Here is a 21,152-nt window from a genome sequence, read left to right on the forward strand (position 1 = left end):
GAAGATTTTTCAAAAGAATATATATTAGTAAACGTTGAAGAACATCTTCTGAATTTGCTACGCATGCGAGCACTGTATCGTCCGCCTAATATAATATTTTTAACTCAGTCATTAATATCATTAATGATTTCATCCATTATAGTATTGAATAGGATTGTTCTTAAACTATCGCCTTGTCGTATACGTTGTGTGGATAACAACGTAATATCAGTCATAGAGAACATTACGTTGTTATCCACACATTTTGCCGTAAGTACGTTTATAACATCTCTCAGAAGTTCTCTGTCAAATGCTTTTGTAAGGTCTACAAAGCAGAGGTAAACGGGTGGTTAAATGCTATGGATTTTTCGACATTTCGCCAATCGGCTTTTCCTGAAACCTTGTTGTACCTCATTTATTCACGCACATGCTATTTCCTCAGCGAGAATTTTTGTAATTACCTTTAACATAGAGCTAAGTAATGTTATCTCCCGATAATTACTTGGGTCCTTCTTGTCACCTTTTTTAAAGATGGGTATTGTGATGCTTTCACTCCATTCTAATGGAACCTTACCCGTATCGAGAATCTTTTGAAAAAAAATTAGCTAATTCTTCTGAAAAAACTTCGTCGCCATATTTTATTATTTCGTTGTTTATTCCATCCGTTCCAATCCTCTAATTCAAGATGAATTATTTGGAGCCACCCAAAATGCATTTTAAATGTACTGGAGGGTGCAGCTTCTTAAACTGCAATTTTCATAAAAGCTCTTTGCACCTACTACGCAAAGTGTGAGTACATACGCGCAACAACAGTTAGAGTAACCACATAGTAACCAGTCTAAGTGCCCACATATTGCAATCGTAAAAAACAATATCATTTGATCAAAGACAATACCACCAAACATTCCAACAGTGGCAATAGATCACTTGCACCGTATCACGCAAAATGTCTACCAATCGCAGCAGCTGTACGCCACCAGTCTTCCGGCCAACAAACAGCAACTGAAGGGGGAAAACCACTCTAAGCGGCTTATCGGGCCGCCACAAAGTGAGTTCAGTAGCTCACAGCAGGGTAACTAACAGCCGCGCCACTGCTGCAGATCTACTGATCCGACAGTCACACAGATTATTGCCATGAGATATGAAGATCGTCGCGCGATCAAGAGGAACTGACAGACGCATTGATTGTGAGAGATACCAGAATAGTGATATACGCAAACGTTTGTAGGTATTGGCATCAACGCTTACTAAGAAATGAGTAAATGACACTTCAACTGTCATTGGCAGGTCGCATTGATTACACGATGCTTTCTTTTGTGCAATGAATTCATAAACAAAAAAATGCTTTAAATAAAGAAATAAAATAAAAATGAAAATAAAAATAAAAAAACAATAAAAAATTTTCTGGGCCAGTTGTCAGCGAATTAAGTGTAAAAGTTTATAGAAAACTGTGGAAAAGAAAGGCAATGAGGAATTTTCTTCCTTCTTGACTTACGTGCGAGTTTGTTTGTTTGTATGTAAAAGCTTGCTGCTTTGGCGTGTGGGCAGTAAGAATTTTATTGTGTGTGTGCAAGCCTTACTCATTTATAATCGAGCGGTAAAACAATTAGAAGAAAGTGAAAACCTGGAACTTTGCGCTGCGAATGACACAATCGTAGATTTATGCACACATACACATGTATTCCTATTGTGGTATGAATTATTGAAAAGATTAGCTTTACAAAATTAACTTACATACCATTTACGTCCAATCGCCTTTTAACACGAAGCTGCTTAACGACTTATAACACCTTTTTGATCTTAAAAATTGCTTGGCCTTAAAAGTGCTTGAATGCGATTTACTTGATTGGCTTTTGGCCAAAAATGGCGATTTATTCTTGTTCAGAGTTTCGTTCTTCAGCAAACATCAAAGTATAAGAATTCCTTTATATGGCCGACTGGTTTAGCAAATCATTGAACTGGATTATATAAATCCTAGTCTATCGCATGTTAACATATATACATATATGTGTATATGTATAAATAAATAAACAACTCAACATATAAATACTTTTTTTAAATTTAGCTAATACCACCAGCAGTGCCAGCAATGTGAATATGCCTTAGTTTGGCAAAGAGCTAAAAAAACAAAGGTCGTTATACTCATACATACCCACGGGCAAAAAAAAAAATACCATTTAGCGGTAGAGACCTGTACATAAATATCATATTATCGCTGCATTCTACGTCACAAACAATCAAATTCACAGTGATCTTGAAATCCCTACTGTTTCTTCTAAAGTTTAAAGCACCAAATCGCTAACCAACATAAATTCCTCTTATTTCTACACTGTCTTTTCAGCGACTTAAAAGGCGTCTTTATTTCATCTTGAATTTCCTAACACGAATTATACGCGTAATGCTCCTATTGCCAGCGCTCTAAGAGAATTCAATGAGATATCGAGTTCTATTCCGCAATGAATCTATTAGCTAGGTAGAGCCCTTTTGATTCCCTTCAATTGACTCAAAACTAGCTGAACTCATAACCGAGGTCAAAGAAGTTCCAAAAAATTCGTCACACAAAATGAGCCTTAATGCTCAGCCCGTAGTGGTGCATATAAATCTGATACATAGGCACCAGTTTGGATTTTGACGTAGCGGTTCGAAAATAAAACAAATTCATAGCATATTCGACGTAGCAAAAGCTTTTGACAAAGTATGGCATACAAGTTGAAAACTTGACTGACAAATGACTACTACCAAATGTTGAAAAGCTATGCCGAGGACATAAGAGTCTATGTAAAGCACAACGCTGCAACGATGCTTTCTTCGACAGCCTAGGGCAGTGCTGCAACCTATATCTCATCAACCTTCTCTATTTCATCAACAGCTTTGGTTGGCTGTAGATATCTGGCTGTTGGAGGTCTTAAAATTTTATCAGAACGACGCCTACCATTTCACTTACCTACAATGATTCATGTCCTGACATGCAACCAATAAGTTCGGCAAGGAGCTCCTCAAGGAAGTGCCTTAGACTCATACATATATTTTTTGCAGCAGGCATATCGACTCAGACAACAAAATATGGTGTACTAGACAGAGCTAGTTTATTGAGGCGACAGCCCTTGGTCGGGAAAACCCGAGTCATTCCGGTAACGTAGAACCGGCTGGCATGGGAATGCAGTGGGCAAAGCTCCAGACATACCAAAACACCAATGTTAGGACCGCCACGGGATGCCTCCTCATATTCCCCCTACAACACCTACATAATGAGGCACAGTTGCTCCCTGTCAAAGAGCACAACAAACTGCTCACCAAACAGTTTCTACTCGGATACTACCGTAGTTTTCACCCCTGTAGTTTTCTATACCGACGAGATCCAGGGCAAAACCAACCAACAACTACTGGACCGGACAGTGTCATAGACATAGGCTCAACAGAATTCATCGGGAGACACTTGCCACCTTCCAAAACTCCTGAATGCCATAATCAGAGTACAACCACCACCCACAGCAGATGAAGAGCTCCAGCTACTTCGAGGGGCCCGCGTAACTTTGGTACAATTACGTTCTGGATACTGTAGCAGACTCCTAAACTCCTAACTATACAAAATCAGCTCCGATATACCAAACTCCGCACGATACTCTTTTCACATGCCCCATCAAACCTACTCAGCTAACACACCCTTTAATATCTCCTCGTAAGACAATCACAATTATCATTAAATAATAAACTCCTATTATCCAATGCAGCACAGAAATTTGGTCAACCGATTACTGTCTACTACAGAGAAGCTGTATGCCATTACAGGAAATCCAAAACCTACGATTGTTCAGTGCACACAGATCTTTTGAGAGTTCCTTTTCTGATTCATACAGGAAGTTGTAGCATACTTATATTTTATAAATTATTACTATATTTATTTCTATATGGCAATACCTTCTACTTGTTAAGATTTAATTTAACGTTTTTCTTATATGGCAATGCCCTAAAATTGTAATGACTACTAAATGTCTTTTTTCAAACTCTAAATTTGAATTTTCTAATAGAATTGCCTTTGCCTATAAAAAGTCTGCGCGCTCTTGGAAAGGACACATTCCGTTTGGTAATCGTCTGTGAGCAGAGCTTAGGTGCTTGCCAATGACTACCTTTGTGGTGTGGACAGCGTTGGCTGGCCGCTGCAAAACAGGTGTTGCTCTTGCTCGCGCAGCTTACTAAACGCATTGGTTTTTTAAATAAATCGGCGTATTTATTACGGTTAAAAATACAAGATTTATATTTTATAATAAAATAAATACAACTTTACAAAGTTAATTTATGATTTTCAACTTGTCTTGGAAAACACAAACATTCATCCATTTTTCGTACGTCAGAAAACAAGTGTCTATCTAAAAGAGACAGATTGGATTTATTTTTTTAATTTCATAGGGTAATCTAAATTTTACCATCTGCAATCAGGACCAAAATTTATAAGTGATATCTTTGACCGTTGGTATAACTGATTCAGCTGGTGAGATTGGAAGAGTTAATTCAATTAGTTTTTTTAAGAACCACCCTAATGTGCATGTAAGTACAATATATCTACGTAAGATTTTCGGGAGGTTTTTGAACGAAAATATTTCCAAATAAAATCGCCGAACACGCAAAACATTTGTCTTATTTATGCCTCTCACAAACAAACTAAACCTTTCTAAAACCGTCAACATATATTCGAGACGAGTGTACCAACATAAAAAATAATAATAAACGAAAGTCGAAAGTACGTAGCCCGCGAAATTGGAAAATTCACCTTGTTTTTTGCACAAACCTCGTACTCTTCAGAAAAACTTCTTTGAGTTGCTCTACTGCCGCAGTCGATATTATAAATTACTTTAATGAAAGTTTTAGTAATTTTTCCTCCGTAGAGCGGAGATCCTTAAATGAGCTATATACTCGTATTAGGTTGGAGAATAATTCGTAGCGTTTTTACCGAAGACTTTTATTAAAAAAAAAACCATAACCACTTATTGATATAAAGTTAATGAATTATATGCATATTGGCCGTTGCTATTTACAACCTCTTACCGCCTCTCGACCAATTTCCTAATGCCGTTCCGCCAAAAATCGATAATGTTTTTCAATCAGAATTATAAAATATATTTAATTTTAAATCTTCCTCCAAAATATTTCAGTGCGCTGATATTTGGGGGAAAAAATGTGCCGTGAATGGGTTAACTTTCCCAGAAATAAGAATAAGAACAAGTAAGAGAATAAATTTCCAATGATGTTCTGGAGGCCTAAATCGGTTGAAATTTGGCTGAGTTATTCAGGTTTTCCTTAAACCTATGTACATATCTTCCAAAAAACAGAAGTCAATCTCATTATCTTGATTGAGTTGATAAAATTTTCAAAACTTTTTATGCATACCCTTTTAAGTGTGAACTCTCCTATCATCTGAGGTGAGTTTTGAGAAACTTTCAATACTGATTGCATTTGTAGATAACTGGAGGTAATTTCTAAACAATCTATCTAACGTAAATCTGAATGATTTGCTGAAATATTTTGACCGAATTCTTAAAATGTAATAAATTTTATAATTTCGATGGAAAACCTGAGTGTAAGTTGGTATTTTCAAACTTCACTTTAATCATATATTTTTAATTCGATCTACTTAATAACACTGTGCAAGTTCAAAATTTGGCCCAGAGCTCTGATTTTTCATTAAGAGAGTTTTTTGATAACAGTACTTAAAATTTTCTTAAATTTACGTATGTGAGTGGATGAATATGAAACTTAAATTATCCATTTTGAAAGTTTGTCGGGTATATCTAAAAAATGTTAAAAATATTTTACTATTTCGTTTTATGTTAGATATAAAAAACATTCGGCGGCCATAAACGAATGGGTTGGTGCGTGTCTACCATTCGAGTACGTAGGTTCGAATCTCCATGCATGAAACACCAAAATGAAGAAAACGTTTTTTCTAATAGCGGTCGCTCCTCGGCAGGTAATGGCAAACCGCTGAGTGTATTTCTGCCATGCAAAAGCTCCTCATAAAAACCATTTGTCGTTCAGAGTCGGCTTTTAACATCAAGGCGCACACCACAAATAGGAGGATGAGCTCGGCCTAACACCTAACAGAACTGTACGCGTCAATTATTAATAGTTTTTTTTTAGTAAGAAATATCTAACACGGTAAAGGCATATCGGATCAACCGCTTGTATGGGCGCAATAGTTTACGGAGAACTGATTTCGATGATTTTACGTGCAAAATTTTATTAAAAGAACTATAAAACTGAGAAAGTTATTTGCAAAAAATATTATATACATGCAACATTTTCAGGTACCGTTGTCTCAAAAACTAAATCGAATTCGGCAAAATGAGGAATGCCATTGATTTTAGAAGACTGCAATTAAGTAAGATCAACTATTAGAACCTTTACTAAAACAAAGTTCAAGGTACGAGTACAGTGTAATTACAAGTAAGGAATTTCAATCCAACAGTGACTTATTTCAAGCAGAAAAAATTAAAAGATCTACTACTTAAATTTTGACACTTCTCACTTTACTTATCCCATTTTCTGTGAGCGGAATTTTTTGATAAAGCTCAATTACTTCGATCTCCTTTTACACACACATGGAAAGTAAATCATATTAAAATCTGAAGTGGTACTTTAATGCTTCAGGTATTTAATTTTTTTGTTTGAATTTTTTTTTTTTTTTTTCAGATCATGACATCACTTCCTGCCGAGCACTCCCTGTCACTTCACTTTTTCTCACTGCAACAAAAAAAGGCAAGGAGACTGCTGACAGTGCTTGCTTTTAATACCGTAACAAAATATTTTAATCCGCATTAATGTCACAAAAATGGAATGTGCGAAGGTGGCAGCAAACACCTACATCAGCCCCTTACACACACACATGCACATACAGGCGGTCGTGTGTTAAATAAGTTGCACGAATATAATGCTTCATATTATTTATCTTTACTTAAGCCGTCAACAATATTAAATGACTGGCATGACATTTTAATGCAACGGTGCACTTCTTTCGGATAACAACAAATAGTTTCCACTTCACGTTAAATCGATAGCAATGAAGTATTGGCTCTCAGGCAGGCAAGAGTTTGATCGATCTTTATGGTTCAATGAAATGAATATTCGCTAGATTGAGAAGGCTTTTTATTTTTATTTTATGGCTTAACACTCATAGAGGATTTAATCGCAAAGTTTGGGAAAAAAGTGTTTTATTTACTTGCTTTGCACTTTATTTTTCAACACCAACTCAAATGAGCCAGAAGGATACTTAGGCGTTGCAACGTTTACTCCGCGTCTTTCCACACAAATCTTAAAGCGATCACTTCACTAACATTCGAAAAAATAAACCAGCCACAAGTTCACCATAGACACATATATCAGAGATCAGTGCTTGCCACAGCGCTTTCTGCCGCCCACTTACAATCAACCATAGCGCGAGACTTTCAGCAGCTTGCGAGGCGACCACAAGAACTTTTTAACATAGATATGTTTGTATGTATGTGCGCGTGTAATTATTTTTGACTCACCGCGTGATCCGACGCGAATGTCGTTCGGCGTAGGAATGATTAGCGCGATCAACGCGATCGCGGTGTTGTGCGCGAGTGTGCAACTATTGTCGCTGTCAAACGTCAACAACAAATGTTGCGATCACAGCTGCTGGTGCTGCGGAGATCGCTGTTGAGCTGCTGCCACCAGTTGACAAAACTGCTCACGGCGACTTTTTATGGCGATTGACGAGCGCGCCAAGCAGCCGCCAACCGAGCGCATGAACGACAAATACCAAATTCGTGTGGTGCACGCAGCGTGGCATGTGAGCAAAGTGAAGCGGCAGATCGCGACGGCGTATAAGCGCATGCGTGTAGGCAGACGAGTTTTTCCTAAGCCACTCAAACGGCAGTAGTAGCAACTAACCCGACGTCAGTCGCCATTAGCGACAGCAAACACAACAGCTATAACCCTGGCCGCACTCGAGACAGCTGTTGTTGGCTGTCGCTTGTTTTGGTCGATAGACAAATTCGAATAGCGCGCGCCATTGCATTTGTTTTGGCCAATATCACATGGGTTTGTGTTGTTTGTTTCCCGCGCGCCAATCTATCGAACTTGTTCGAAGCTCGATAGTGGTTTTAAAAAGGCTCAAACATGCATAGATATTCACATCTGTATGTATGTTCAGACGTGCGCTACGTAGTGGGGATGGAGAAAATTCAAAATTAAGTTAGAGCTCGCAAAATCATATTTAGAAATATTGGACTTTTTAAAATGTAGGCAACCGCTGTTTAGAGCTGTTGAGCCGAAAATATGTAAAACGACATAAGAATTTCCTTTCGTAAGAAAAAAGTGTAATAAAAGTGAATGATGACAAATTATGAATAAAAAATAGTTAAAATATTAACATGTTTTCTTTAGATTAACAGGCGATACGCAATGTATTGGAAAGTACAAGGTGCCTCAAAATTATCACTATATTTCACGATGCTACAGTTTTTTCATTGTCATTTAAAATATATATTTATTTTTCTTGTGACGGATGACAATAATGATATTTATTGTGTTTCAATGTATCAAAAATAGCTATAAAGCCAAAAGGAAGCATCTATTCCCGCCAGGTGACGCTCTAAGTCAACTGATTTAAGATCTGTTTTTTTTTTATTTTTGTTAGGTTGCCACATCTGTGATTACCATTCTTACCAAAATTGTGTCGCTATTACTTGACATTTGTAAAAGTAACGCCGTTTTGAGTAAATCTGCCTCTGCACCTGCTTTCAACTTTTTACAGTGTTAAAAGAGAGTTTGAATTTGTAACATCGAGTTTGTATTAAATTTTGGTTTAGAAATGGTTTCAATGGTACGAGAACCATATAAATGTTGTGTAACTGTTTCAGTAATGCTGGCTTCAGAAGAGATCGTGAGTCCATCGAGGATGACGAAAATAGTGACAGGACGTCGACATCAAAAACTGATTAAGTGGTAAAGTGAAAGAAAAATTGTTTAATAACCGCAAATTAAGCATCATAGAGCTGGTAGAGCACTTGAATACTGATTTTGGATATTGTAGTTAATGATTTGCGTTTGCGCGGTGTAGTTGCAAGGCCGTTCGTTGGCCCCAAAGGACCTGAATTTCATGCAAAAAACAGATTGCGTTGATATCGCCAAAGCTATGATTTCTAAGACTGAGTCCGGCTCAGCTTTCATTAGACGCAGCTTTACTGATGATGGGTTTATGAGTACAACACGTAATCCAACGTCGAGTGAGTGGAGAGTTCCAAATGGACCAAGACCAAACAAACCGTGTCGTTTTCATTCAAAAAAGAAAAATAAAAAAAGCAATGCTCACGATTTTTATGGACTAGAATGGAATTGTATGTACACTACGATTTTTTGCCAGAAGGTTAGATAGTGAATAAGGACTATTTTGGGCGATATGTGATGTTTACGTTAAGCGATTCGCCAAATAATAGAGGATTTGTGGGAAAACAACTCGTGCATTTTGTACCATTATAACGCACCGTCGCACATTATCCGTGAATTTTTGACAAAGAACGAAAGGAATACTAACCAACAAACATCGTATTCCCGTGCTCTGGCTCTTTGCAATTTTTTTCTGTTTGAACGACATTTCTGTTTCCGACTTGATTGTGAAAGGAAGTAATGAAAAAATCGAAGACAGCTTTGATGATTATACCGCAAAAGGAGTTCCAGAAATGTTTCGAGAATTGCATGAAGTACTACTTGTGCATATACTCCAAGAACTTTTTAATCCAGAAAGTATAATCATCCATAATGTACCATGCGCACATATTTTCTCCATTTATAACCAACCTACATCTTACGTGAAATTAAAACTGGAAAACGATGTGCAATATAAATTAAAAGTGCATATTCTTTCTTTCTAACTTACACAACAAGATGACAATAAATTTTGGAAAAAATGAGTTCACTAACGGAGATAGAAATTGGCTGAATAAAATTGGTTAAGATAATACTAAAATAAATAGTTTAGTTTGGTAAGAACAGTTTTTAGTATAAGGCACCTACCGAAAAATAAAGGAATCCAAAAATAGTAAATGTCAGCAAAAGAATTTAACGAAGTATTAGCTGGTTTAATGTTTCGTTATATGTCGTGCAAATTTGTTTATTTTGTTTGAAAAAATGTACTTGGCAAATCAAGTCAATATTTGTCAACATCAAAGCTTTTTAATATTTCTTTCAGAGCATCTTTTAAGCGCCTGAGAAAACTTTAAATGTATTTTATTGATCCCATTGCCTTCCATTTTGGGTATGCAAATTTTATTCTTTCATTTAAGTAAGTCCCAACTATTTCATAAGAAATCTCCCTAGCTAAGATTACTGTGGGCAAAAAGTAAGGTGAATTTATTTGTCAAACTTCGCGGGATTAAAATTTCGCTCTAGTTATTTTTTTCATGAGTTGGCAGCACTGCTAATAACATCTGGGCCAACTTGCATGTGAATGTCATTATCAGTAATATATTTACGCTTGTGTTTACCAAGCGACCAAGAGTGCATTTTTCGATTTTTACAATATCTGATTTGATTGAGCAGAGAAGTGCCATCAAATTTTTGTTTGGGGAATGAAATTTCGGTTGCCGAAACGTTTAGCATGTTGCAGAAGGCTTTTGGTGGTTCGACCATGTCGCAGAAAAATGTTTATAAGTGGTACAAAGACTTCAAAGAGGGTCGAGAACGTGTTGATGACTTGGAGCGCTCCGGACGACCATCGACGTCAACAGATGACCAGCACGTCAATGAAGTGAAGGAGTTAGTGCTCAAAAATCGTCGGTTGACTGTTACAGACCTTACTGATATGATCGGAATATCAGAAGGATCTGTGAAAACCATTTTGAAAGACCATTTGGGGCTACGAAAAGTCAAATCTCGTTTGGTACCGAAAACTCTCAATTTCTTGGAAAACAGTCGTCGCGTTGATGTGTGTGAAACAATGCTTTCAGACTATCAGGACAAGCTCAAATGCATCATTACGGGAGATAAGACTTGGATGTATGCTTACGACCCCGACCAATCAAACGAATATCGTGCTAAAGGCGAGGCCAGACCGAAAAGAGCACGTCAAAGTCATTCAAAAATAAAGGTCAAGATGACAGTTTTTTTCGATTTTCGTGGTGTGGTGCACTATGAATTCCTTCCCCCTGGCCAAACTGTTAATAAGGAATATTATTTGAGCGTTATGCGTCGTTTACGTGAAGCAATTCGTCTAAAAAGACCAGAATTATGGGCCAACAACTCTTGGTTTTTACATCACGATAATGCACCGTCTCACACTGCACTCGTTCTTCGTGACCATTTCGCAAAAAATTCCACGCATATCGTTCCGCAACCACCGTATTCGCCTGATTTGGCTCCGTGTGACTTCTGGCTATTTCCAAAACTCAAGAGACCACTCCGGGGAACGCGTTTCGAGTCGATTGAGGAGATAAAAGCTGAATCGAAGAAGGTGCTGATGGCTATACCGGAAATGGACTATTTGGCATGTTTCGGGGATTGGAAAAATCGTCGGCATAAGTGTATTTCATCGAGAGGGGATTATTTTGAAGGGGATTAAATTGATTTACAAGAATAAATAAATTTTTTAATTTTACAACCAAATTCACCTTACTTTTTGCCCACCTTACTTTTTGTTATTAATATTATTAATTATTATTCCCAATTTAATTATAATGTAGTTTTGGGGATGTTTTATAGACAATTTTTCTAATATTTAGTATGCCCACATATGCAGCTTTTGTTTTCTTTCCTTAATTCAGAATTAAAACAGGTGACTAGCCATACAAAAGTAAGCCCTCGGCAATTCGGGATTTAATAGCAACTCCAGGATTATTACGATAATTTTCAGTATGCAACTCTGTGTTTCTCATTAGTTTCAATAATTTCTCGATTATTTTTGTGAGACATAGGAGAAGCGTCAAAGGAAAAGTAAAAAAAAAATTGGATTTGTATTATATTTGATTATAAATTATAACAACGGACTGTGCATGCTTAGTGATGTAATAATCCTCTGCAGTTTGACTCTGCTTTCTAATAAAGGTAATTTCGAATGCTCAGTTTTGAAGAGTTAAACTTAGCTAAAAGTCAAATTAGCACCGAAAAATTTGCCCTAAATAAATTATTGTGGTTTCGTCTTTCATATTTTAGTATTATTCATCCAAACTTTCTCATATTGGGATACGTTTGTCGGTTATTAGCTCCCGGTAGCGATCCCACATGGCTCGTGTTGCGCTCGATCGCAGCGTGGCTCTATAAGTAGCATCTTTCTGCGGCAGCATAACATTCCTCGTCGTATCAATTATTTTTTCGCGCTCGCCAGAATCCAATTTCTTGTTCAGCGGCGGTACGTAGAGAACGAGAAATGTTGCTCCATTGTTCGTGCATGCCGGACTGTTGGGCAATACTCTCTGAGAGCACGAGTGAGAGTCAAGTGGCAAATCTTCTGGCTTCTGTTGTATAATTAATTTAATAAATCTTAAGTCTAAACCTTTAAATAAGTTGATTTTTCATGCAATCTTGATCTCTTTGATCTCTTTGATATTTTTGCATATATAAACATCATTTAAGGTAGTATTGGCGTGTTAATTATATTACTTGTAGTTTTAATTGAATTAAATTTATTTTTTTTTTACTATTTTGCACAATAAATTGTAATTTTATTTATTTATTATTTCATCCTATTGTACCATTTGGATGATGAATTACAATGCGACAGTACTTGCCTGTCGTGGCCTCGCCCCGGAGTCCTTGATAACGTTTTTCGGTTTTCACAAAATTTTGGTGTATCCCCTTTCTTTGCTTGCCACTCGTAACACGCAAGTTGTCAGGAAAGATGATTTAAAAAAGTTTGTTTTTACAAAATTTATTTTGCAGCTTTTGAAGAATCAAATTTTTGGAAATTTGTTTGCCCCTTTTTGGAGCATCTCCAGAAATTTTTGAATGACAAGGGTGTTTTCTTAAGAGTTTGAGAAATGATAATAAAAAACAGAATAATTTTTGGAACGTTTTTTTTTTTATTTTAATCTACAGGGTCCGGCACTCGAAGTGTAAATGACAGACCAGTATTGCTTACAAGCGCACGGACGCATTTTGCCGAGAATAAACGCAAAAAAGGAAAATCGATAATGGGCTTCAAACGCAAAAGTGTGATTGCATTAAAAGTCACAACCAGCGATTGTTCGTGAGATCGAGCACCTTAAAGTAAATAAAGTTTTTGTTTATCGCACCATTACGCGTTACAATGATACTGGTGGCATCACGACACGTCATGGAGGTGGTCATCAAAAGGTGGTCAACTGCAACGTCACGTGAAATGGTTCAAAAAGTGAAGAAGCGACTTGAGCGAAATCCCCGACGAAGTACCAATCAAATGGCGAAAAAACTGAAAACATCTGACCGTAAGACCCGCAACATACTGAAAAATGATCTCAAAGTCAAGCCTTACAAGATCCAAAAGCCGCATGATCTCATACCAAAGCAACAACAAGGCAAACTTGAGAGAACGAAGGAGGTGATCGCTCTGCCGAAAGCGGTCAATTTCCGCACATTGTGTTTTCGGCCGAGAAAATTTTTCAAATTGAGCAATTCGAAACTCCCAAAACGATAGGGTCTATTTGACCGACCGTTCATACGAGAATTTGAGTCATCGATTGGCCACCAGCAGGCCGCTGTAACCGCAGATGGGCGCGTACCCATACCCATTGTTTTCATCGAGCCTGGTGTCAAGGTAAATGCGAAATATTATCGAGAAAGTATTCTGGAGGTTGCCGACAGACCATGGACGTTTCAAGAGGACCCGGCACCTCGAGTGAACCAACAATGGCTAAAAAACAACGTTCCGAACTTCTAAACGTCCACACAATGGCTCTCAAATTCAGCAGACGCGAATCCGATGGATTATTATCTGTGGGCCTTTTGGAGAGCAAGGTCCGAACTGAAAGATCCACAAGTCTCGAGGCGCTGAAAAAAGCCATTCTGCACGAGTGGGCTAAAATATCTGCAAGTCACATTCGGGCAGCTTGCGATTCGTCGTGGTTATATCGAGCGAAAGTAAATTGATTCTTAATTTTGTATTATTTTCAGACATTTTTTACTTTGAAATGAATAAAAGTAATTTTTCATACTAAATTTACGGCCTTTTTAATTGCAGTAGATAATTTCATGGCACTTATTTTTTGAATATGAAATTTAGCATATGCCTGCCACGGCAACGAGTTACATGATCCACTTTATCAGTCCAATAAATGGATTGTTATGCGCGCTGTATAGCAAGTTGTGCCGCCGATGTCGATGTCAAATGTCCTCCATGTTTAGCTGACGAATTGGAAACAAAAATTTAGTTAGCATGGCTCGATAGAGCCCTCCATTCACCGTAACGGCAGCTCGTAAGAAAGAATAAATAAAGGCCGATAATGCCGCCAGTGCTCTAAGAACTTCGTAAATAGATACATTTTTTTTTTGTTCAAAGAAGATTTCGACAATTTGGCAGTGTTTTTCTAGCGTTAAACGATTCATGATGACTTGTCAAACCTTACTAAACAGAAAAGTCATCGATATTTCCCATGCAGCTTAAAAAATTACTCGATACGTGCAAATATGTAAGAATCATTACGATGGGCAATTCTCGAGCAATAAAAAGCTGGAAAAATTTTAAATTTTTTAAAATAATATCTGGGCCTATAATCCGTTTGCTGAACCTCCGACCATTTAAAACGAAAACCTACAAGAGTACAAACCACTGTTCAACCGACACAGCAAACATTGCAAACTTGTTAGTCAGCCTGCAAGCGAACCGCGTCGTTTGTTGTCGTTCAAAGGCGACTGCTTGTTTGTGTTCATGCAAAGTGTGAGTATGCCTATGTGTGTATGTGTATGTGTATGGTTGCATGTTGCGGCAACAATTTTGGCGCCTACGCATTGCGCACAAACAATCCAAACTACCAATCGTAAAATATTGTGAAAAAAAACGGCCGAGGAAAATTAATATCTTTCTCATAAATAAAGCTAAACCGAAAAATAATAAAAAACTTAAATCTGTGGAAAAAATTAAAAGAAAAAATATGAACAAACTAAATCGATGATTGCGTGCTTGGCCAGTTAACGGAACACATTTTGGGCTACAAAATCGATTACCTCGCGAAAGTGGAACATTACTTATATTTTACAAGAGGGGCAGTTGCTGAGGGGATGTAGTGGGACGATTAACATGAATGCACCACATTGGACTCTAAGTAAATTCCATTTGCTGGGACAGATATGTATGTAAATATATATACATATGTATAAGTGTAAATAAATTGTTTAAGAAATGTATGAGGAGCAAAATAGAAAAATGTGAAATCGTCTTTAAATACCGCCGTTTGGTTTCTTTCAAATTTCCCAGAGAATTGTATGCGATTACATTCATAAAAAAGCTATTGGTCAGAGTTTTCGAAGTGTGTGAGCCAAAAAAAAAATTATAAAAATATTAAAGCGAAAAAGTGAAAGAAAGCTGTGAATGCGAATAATAGCACTGTTTAGCAGCCGGCTGAGAATAGATGCAATCAAGCCTGGTTTATAAATATATAGAAAAGTAATTCCTCAATTCTTCAATTTTACTTTAACTAAAATTAATCAAAATTGTGGGCCTTTCCCAAAAAGGGTGCGTAGAAATAAATTTCACAAATTCGGATACGAGAAAAAAACAATACAAAAAAATATTATTGTAATTTATCTTCACATTTTAAGATCACACAAAATTAAGCGATGTTGTGGTCATATTGGCGCAGGAAACTGATTCACATGCTCTCTCTTTTCCATTAACCTACAAGTACAGTATAATTCCTCTTAACTTAAATGCAATATTTTCCAAGAAATTCACTGGCGAGGCGATGCGGCTGGGATTCCCCCGATATTACGGGGAGATCCCGGCGAAGTAAACTATAAACGATGTTAGATAGGATTTTGTCGTTTTCATCAATTTGGTTTGTTTTTCCTGTAGGTACGGACATAGCATAGTTCTTTCCTTAACAATGAATGCAAAGCGCAAACGAATTATGGTTTCGATGCATACACGTTTAAAAGTGCTAAGGCGGATTGATAATGGTGAATCCGTAGCGAAAATATGTGCAGAATTTAATGTTGAAAAAAGCACTGTAAATGACTGGCGAAGAGATAGGCGTTCCATTGAGGAGTTTTGCTCGAAAATGGAATCTGATAGAAATCTGAATAGCCGTTGTACGAGAAAAAAACCGATTTGCGAGGTCGTCGATGAAGCTTTGTGGATCTGGTTTCTTCTGGAACGTCGCAGAGGTACACCGATTGGCGGCCCAATTTTGAAAGAAAAAGCTTTGTCTATCCACCAGAAGATTAATATTGGAGGTGACTTTGTGCCAAGTGATGGTTGGCTTAATCGATGGAAGAAGCGACATGGAACTCATTTCGCACATGTAAGTGGAGAAAAAATGTCTGCTGATACTTCTGGTGCGACAGAATTCAAGACTAAGTTTGGTGAAATGGTTAAAACAGAGGAATTATCTCCAGAACAAGTCGATAATATGGACGAGACCGGGCTAAACATTAATATGTTACCAGAAACAACTTTTCTAGGCAGTCATAAACAGTCTGCCTCTGGCTTCAAAAAGAAGAAAGAACGTATTACAGTGGCCGTGTGTTCGAATGCAGCAGGGACTCATAAAATCCCTCTTTGCGTTATTGGCAAGTCTGCTAAATCCATCTTCCCTTCCGGTTTATTATAAGTCACAAAAATCAGCTTGGATGAATTCAGACTTGTTTAAAGAGTGGTTTAATTTGGAGTTTGTTCCAAAGTTAAAAAACATTTAAAAAGTGTAAACTTGCCTATTAAAGCAATTCTTGTGTTAGATAATGCTCCAACCCATCCTCATGACTGCACTGTAGATGACATAAAATTAGTTTATCTTCCTCCTAATGTGACAAGGTTAGTGCAATCAATGGGCCAAGGAGTGATCGAAAGCTTAAAAAGACGATACACACGTAAACTTGTTTCTGAAATTCTGCAACATTCGGAGAGTGAAGACAAAGGTCATTTAGAAGTAATCAAAAAGTTCAATATCAAGGACGTTACCTATATGTTAGCTACAGCATTTCCAGAAATGCCCTCTTCAACGTTTGTTAAGTCTTGGAGAAAACTTTGGCCAGATGTTGAGAATCTAATTGTGATCTCGAATATTGCAGGGACTGAAGAAGAAGAAAACAAATCTACTTTACAAGACCTTCAAAAGTTATCGGGTAACGAATCATTACTGGCAGAAGATGTGGAAAATTGAGTGATAAACTGTGACGAACACCTTGAAAATGAATTTTTGAATGATGACGAAATAATGGATTTAGCAAACAAAGAACAAGAGGAAGATGATGAGATTAGTGACGTTGAAGAGGAGAAAACAGTTTCTCATGAAGAAGCCAAAAATGTGATGGAAATTGCATTGAAATACATTGAGCAGCAACATGAGTCAACAGCATTAGACGTTTTGGTGATTAGAAAATGGAGGATGTCGCATTCAGAAATTCACTGAAGGTTAAAAAACAGAAGAAAAACACAGACTTTTTCAAAAAATAATTATTACACTTATATTTTATTAATGTAACTCATTAACATATGTAAATATGAAATACATAAATATGTAAAAAATGCTTCTTCATTTTTTAAATGTATGTATACAATATATTATACAAGTACACTTCGGATTAACCGGCCAAAACGGCAACCGGCCAGGTATGCAGTCCCGAGGTGACCGGTTAAGAGGAATTGTACTGTATAAAATTTCATTCGGGTGTAATGCATAGATGGCACGAGTCTTATTAAATTCACCTCGTTTTGCATTAGTACTAACCTTAAAAAGGCAGCTGATAAAGTTTCATGATTTGCTATTCATTAGCTCGCGAGTCTCGAGCTAAAAGTAACGCTACTTTTGTTATTTTCAAACCAATGGATCAAAAAGAATTTCCTGTTTTAATTTTACACTGCTTCCTTGTGGCTAAAACACCGTTCAAGCAAAGAAACAATAAATAGCAATAAAACAATGATTTAATGACTTCAAAAGTGGTCATAGAGACGCCAATGACGCACAATGCAGTGGCCGCTCAAATGAGGCAGTAACACCAGAAAACATCAACAAAATCCACAAAATCGATTTGAATGATCGAAAAGTGAAGTTGCGTGAGTTAGCTGACATCGTAAAGATATCAAAAGTAGCACCGCCTGAGCAAATTTTTTTTCATCGAGACAACGCACCGTGTCACAAGTCAATCAAAACAATGGCAAAACTACGTGAATTGACCTTCGAATGCTCCCACATCCACCGTATTCCCTAGGTTTGGCTCGCAGCGGCTACTGGCTGTTCGAAGACCTAAATATGTGCTTGTCGGTAAGAAATTTTGCTCGAATGAAGTGGTTATCGCTGAAACTGAACTGAACTGAGGCAAAGATAATCGTTCTACAAAAATGATATTGAAATGTTAGAGCGGTGCTGGAATGATTGCGTTGTTCTTGATGGAAATTACGTTGATGAATAAAGCTAATTTTTAACAAAAAAATATGTTTTCTTTGTTAGGCCCGGACATTTTCAGCACATGTGTTATATATATTTATTTGGCTCTTACAGCCTTTATTGGTGTTTGGAGATTCGAGCCTGTGCGCTTTGTAATGGAAGTCGCGCACCATCCCATTCGGCTACGGCCGCATTAACCAGGACTTAGATAAAAAGATTTTATGAGGAAGTTTATAATTTTTATAGTGAGAAACCATGAAACCATTATGAATATTTATACACATAGCATTTCCAGTCCTCCTTGAAATGAGATCAATCCATTCATGGATTTAGACTGTTTCGCTGCGCCAAATTTCCTCCATAAATGATAGTTTTTGTCCTATTCTATTGCGATTTATTTCCAGTAAATTATTTATTTCCTCCAGTAAAATATGTTTACCCTGGTGTTTGTCTCTTCTATTCAACAATGCTGGGCACAACGCCAGCACATGTTTGACGGCTTCATCTTCCTTCCCACAAATCCTGAAAGTCCCGTTGGAGTAATGGAATATGAATAAGTTCGTGCGGTTTTTTTTCGAAATCTGAAACTTTATTGACGTAAAATGGTTACAAATTTAATATTCAAAATATTGTCCATCGCTTACTACTACTTTTTCCCATCTTTCTGGCAATTCACGGATTCCCTTTGTGAAAAATTCGGTCGGTTTTGCCGCAATCCACGAATCGATCCATTTTTTGACTTCATCGTAATTACGGAAGTGCTGGTCAGCCAGGCCATGTTGCATCGATCGGAAGAGATAGTAATCGGATGGCGCAAGGTCTGGACTATACAGCGGGTGGGGTAGGACATCCCATTTGAGCGTTTCTAAGTATGTTTTGACCACTTGTGCAACATGTGGCCGAGCATTGTCATGTTGCAAAATAACTTTGTCGTGTCTATCGGCGTATTGCGGCCGTTTTTCTCGCAGTGCTCGGCTCAAACGCATCAATTGTCGTCGGTAGACATCCCCCGTAATCGTTTCATTCGGTTTCAGTAGCTCATAATACACAACACCCAGCTGGTCCCACCAGATACACAGCATAACCTTCAGGCCATGAATATTCTGCGCCGACGTCGATGTTGAAGCATGGCCAGGGTATCCATACGTTGCCCGACGTTTTGGATTGTCGTAATGGACCCACTTTTCATCGCCAGTCACAATTCGATGCAAAAAACCCTTTCTTTTGTGCCGTTGAAGCAGTTGTTCGCATGCCATAAAACGGCGTTCAACGTCTCTTGGCTTCAATTCATACGGCACCCAATGGCCTACCTTTCGGATCATTCCCATGGCTTTTAAACGTTTGGAAATGGTTGATTGATCAACTCCCAAAGTTTTTGCAACCTCTTCTTGCGTTTGAGCCGGATCTTGATCGAGCAATTCCTCCAATTCGGTATCCATGAACTTTGGCGGCGCACCCTCGCGTTCTTCGTCTTCCAAGCCAAAATCACCACTTTTAAAGCGTGCAAACCACTTCTGGCACGTTCGCTCAGATAGAGCATGCTCACCATAAACTTCCACCAAGATACGATGACTTTCGGCTGCTTTTTTCTTCATATTAAAATAATGAAGAAGAATTCCCCGCAAAAACACATTATTTGGCACGAAGTTCGACATTTTCAAGTGTGGTAAAAATATTGTTGTTTACGCTTCAAATAAAAAACTTATACTGACGTTTGTGCCTTACGACAGTAGCTCTCCAATGAATGTTTGGAAATGTGGATCGATGGAATAATAATCAAGTTACGCCATCTGTTGTAAAACCGAAACGAACTTATTCATAGTCCTATTATTTTCCCAGGTTAGTGAGATTAGGATTCAATTTACTGCTATAATTTTTGTTAGAATTCTAAAATTATTCTTACTTAGTGTCAAACAATCTTTAAATCGGTTTAGGTTAAAGCTATAAACCGAAAAACACAGTAGATTGTTCCAGTGTGATCTTCTTTGAATATTCTCTACTTCCTGAATAAGAAAAGATAAGTTACACTTTGCAAGGCCACAAAATAGCTTTGGGCCTATAAATGGGGAGGCAGCCTCTTCCCTAGCTAATTTATTTGCCATTTCGTGCCCACTAATTATTTATGGCACAAAGTAATTGATCGAAAAAAATTATTAACAAGCGTGTCAGATATTGATTGAGGCATTGCCATTTTTTGTTACTAATTAAAAAAAGTATGAAGTATGTGTTAGGTTGCATGCGCTTATGTGCACGAAGACCAGAGAACTGATTGAAATTATCAAAACGAAAATGTAGCTTCTCACCTTATGCTGGCCAATGTTTGGTATCACGTTTAACCATTTTTGTAGAAGCGGCATAGATCGGGAAGAGATAGAACCATTCAGAAAAACCTTCCGGCGAATCTCTTACTCTTTGAAAACTTTTCGAAATTTTCGGAAAACTTCTTCAAGTATCTGGTTAGTTTATAGCCAAGCTTGCTGAAAATGCTATTAGATTATCCAAATGGACTGAAAACTTAAGGCATGTAGGGCTGATGGAATGTTTCCTGAGCACCGCAATGTCTCTCTGTAGATATCGATTGAACTAGATTTGAGAGCTGCTCGTCTAACCTACATAATTTCACCTACCTCATCAGTTTTTATGCAT

At 37.5% G+C, this 21,152-nt stretch overlaps 2 protein-coding genes across 6 annotated transcripts in view; one reads left to right on the forward strand and one right to left on the reverse strand.

The window, feature by feature from the left end:
- The window catches only part of LOC128866050 (cartilage oligomeric matrix protein-like), a 111,956-nt gene that overhangs the window by 76,568 nt on the left and 14,236 nt on the right, over positions 1–21,152 (reverse strand). Inside the window, exon 1 of one of the 5 annotated variants that reach the window (XM_054106525.1) lies at positions 7,503–7,691. The exons of 1 other annotated variant lie outside the window; for it this stretch is intronic. The gene's annotated coding sequence lies outside the window, so the exon portion shown is untranslated. 3 more of the 5 variants (XM_054106527.1, XM_054106526.1, XM_054106529.1) reach the window with 3 other exon arrangements.
- On the forward strand, positions 16,008–16,733 carry LOC128867141 (jerky protein homolog-like). Its single transcript, XM_054108239.1, has one exon. The coding sequence runs from the start codon at positions 16,008–16,010 to the stop codon at positions 16,731–16,733; it is 726 nt and encodes a 241-aa protein (XP_053964214.1).

Source organism: Anastrepha ludens, chromosome 6, assembly GCF_028408465.1.
Source record: "Anastrepha ludens isolate Willacy chromosome 6, idAnaLude1.1, whole genome shotgun sequence".
In the NCBI taxonomy this organism is placed as follows: Eukaryota; Metazoa; Arthropoda; class Insecta; order Diptera; family Tephritidae; genus Anastrepha; species Anastrepha ludens.

Bases quoted from the DNA above. Each gene is read 5' to 3' on its own strand.
- LOC128867141 (XM_054108239.1), top strand. From the start codon at position 16,008: ATGAATGCAAAGCGCAAACGAATTATGGTTTCGATGCATACACGTTTA.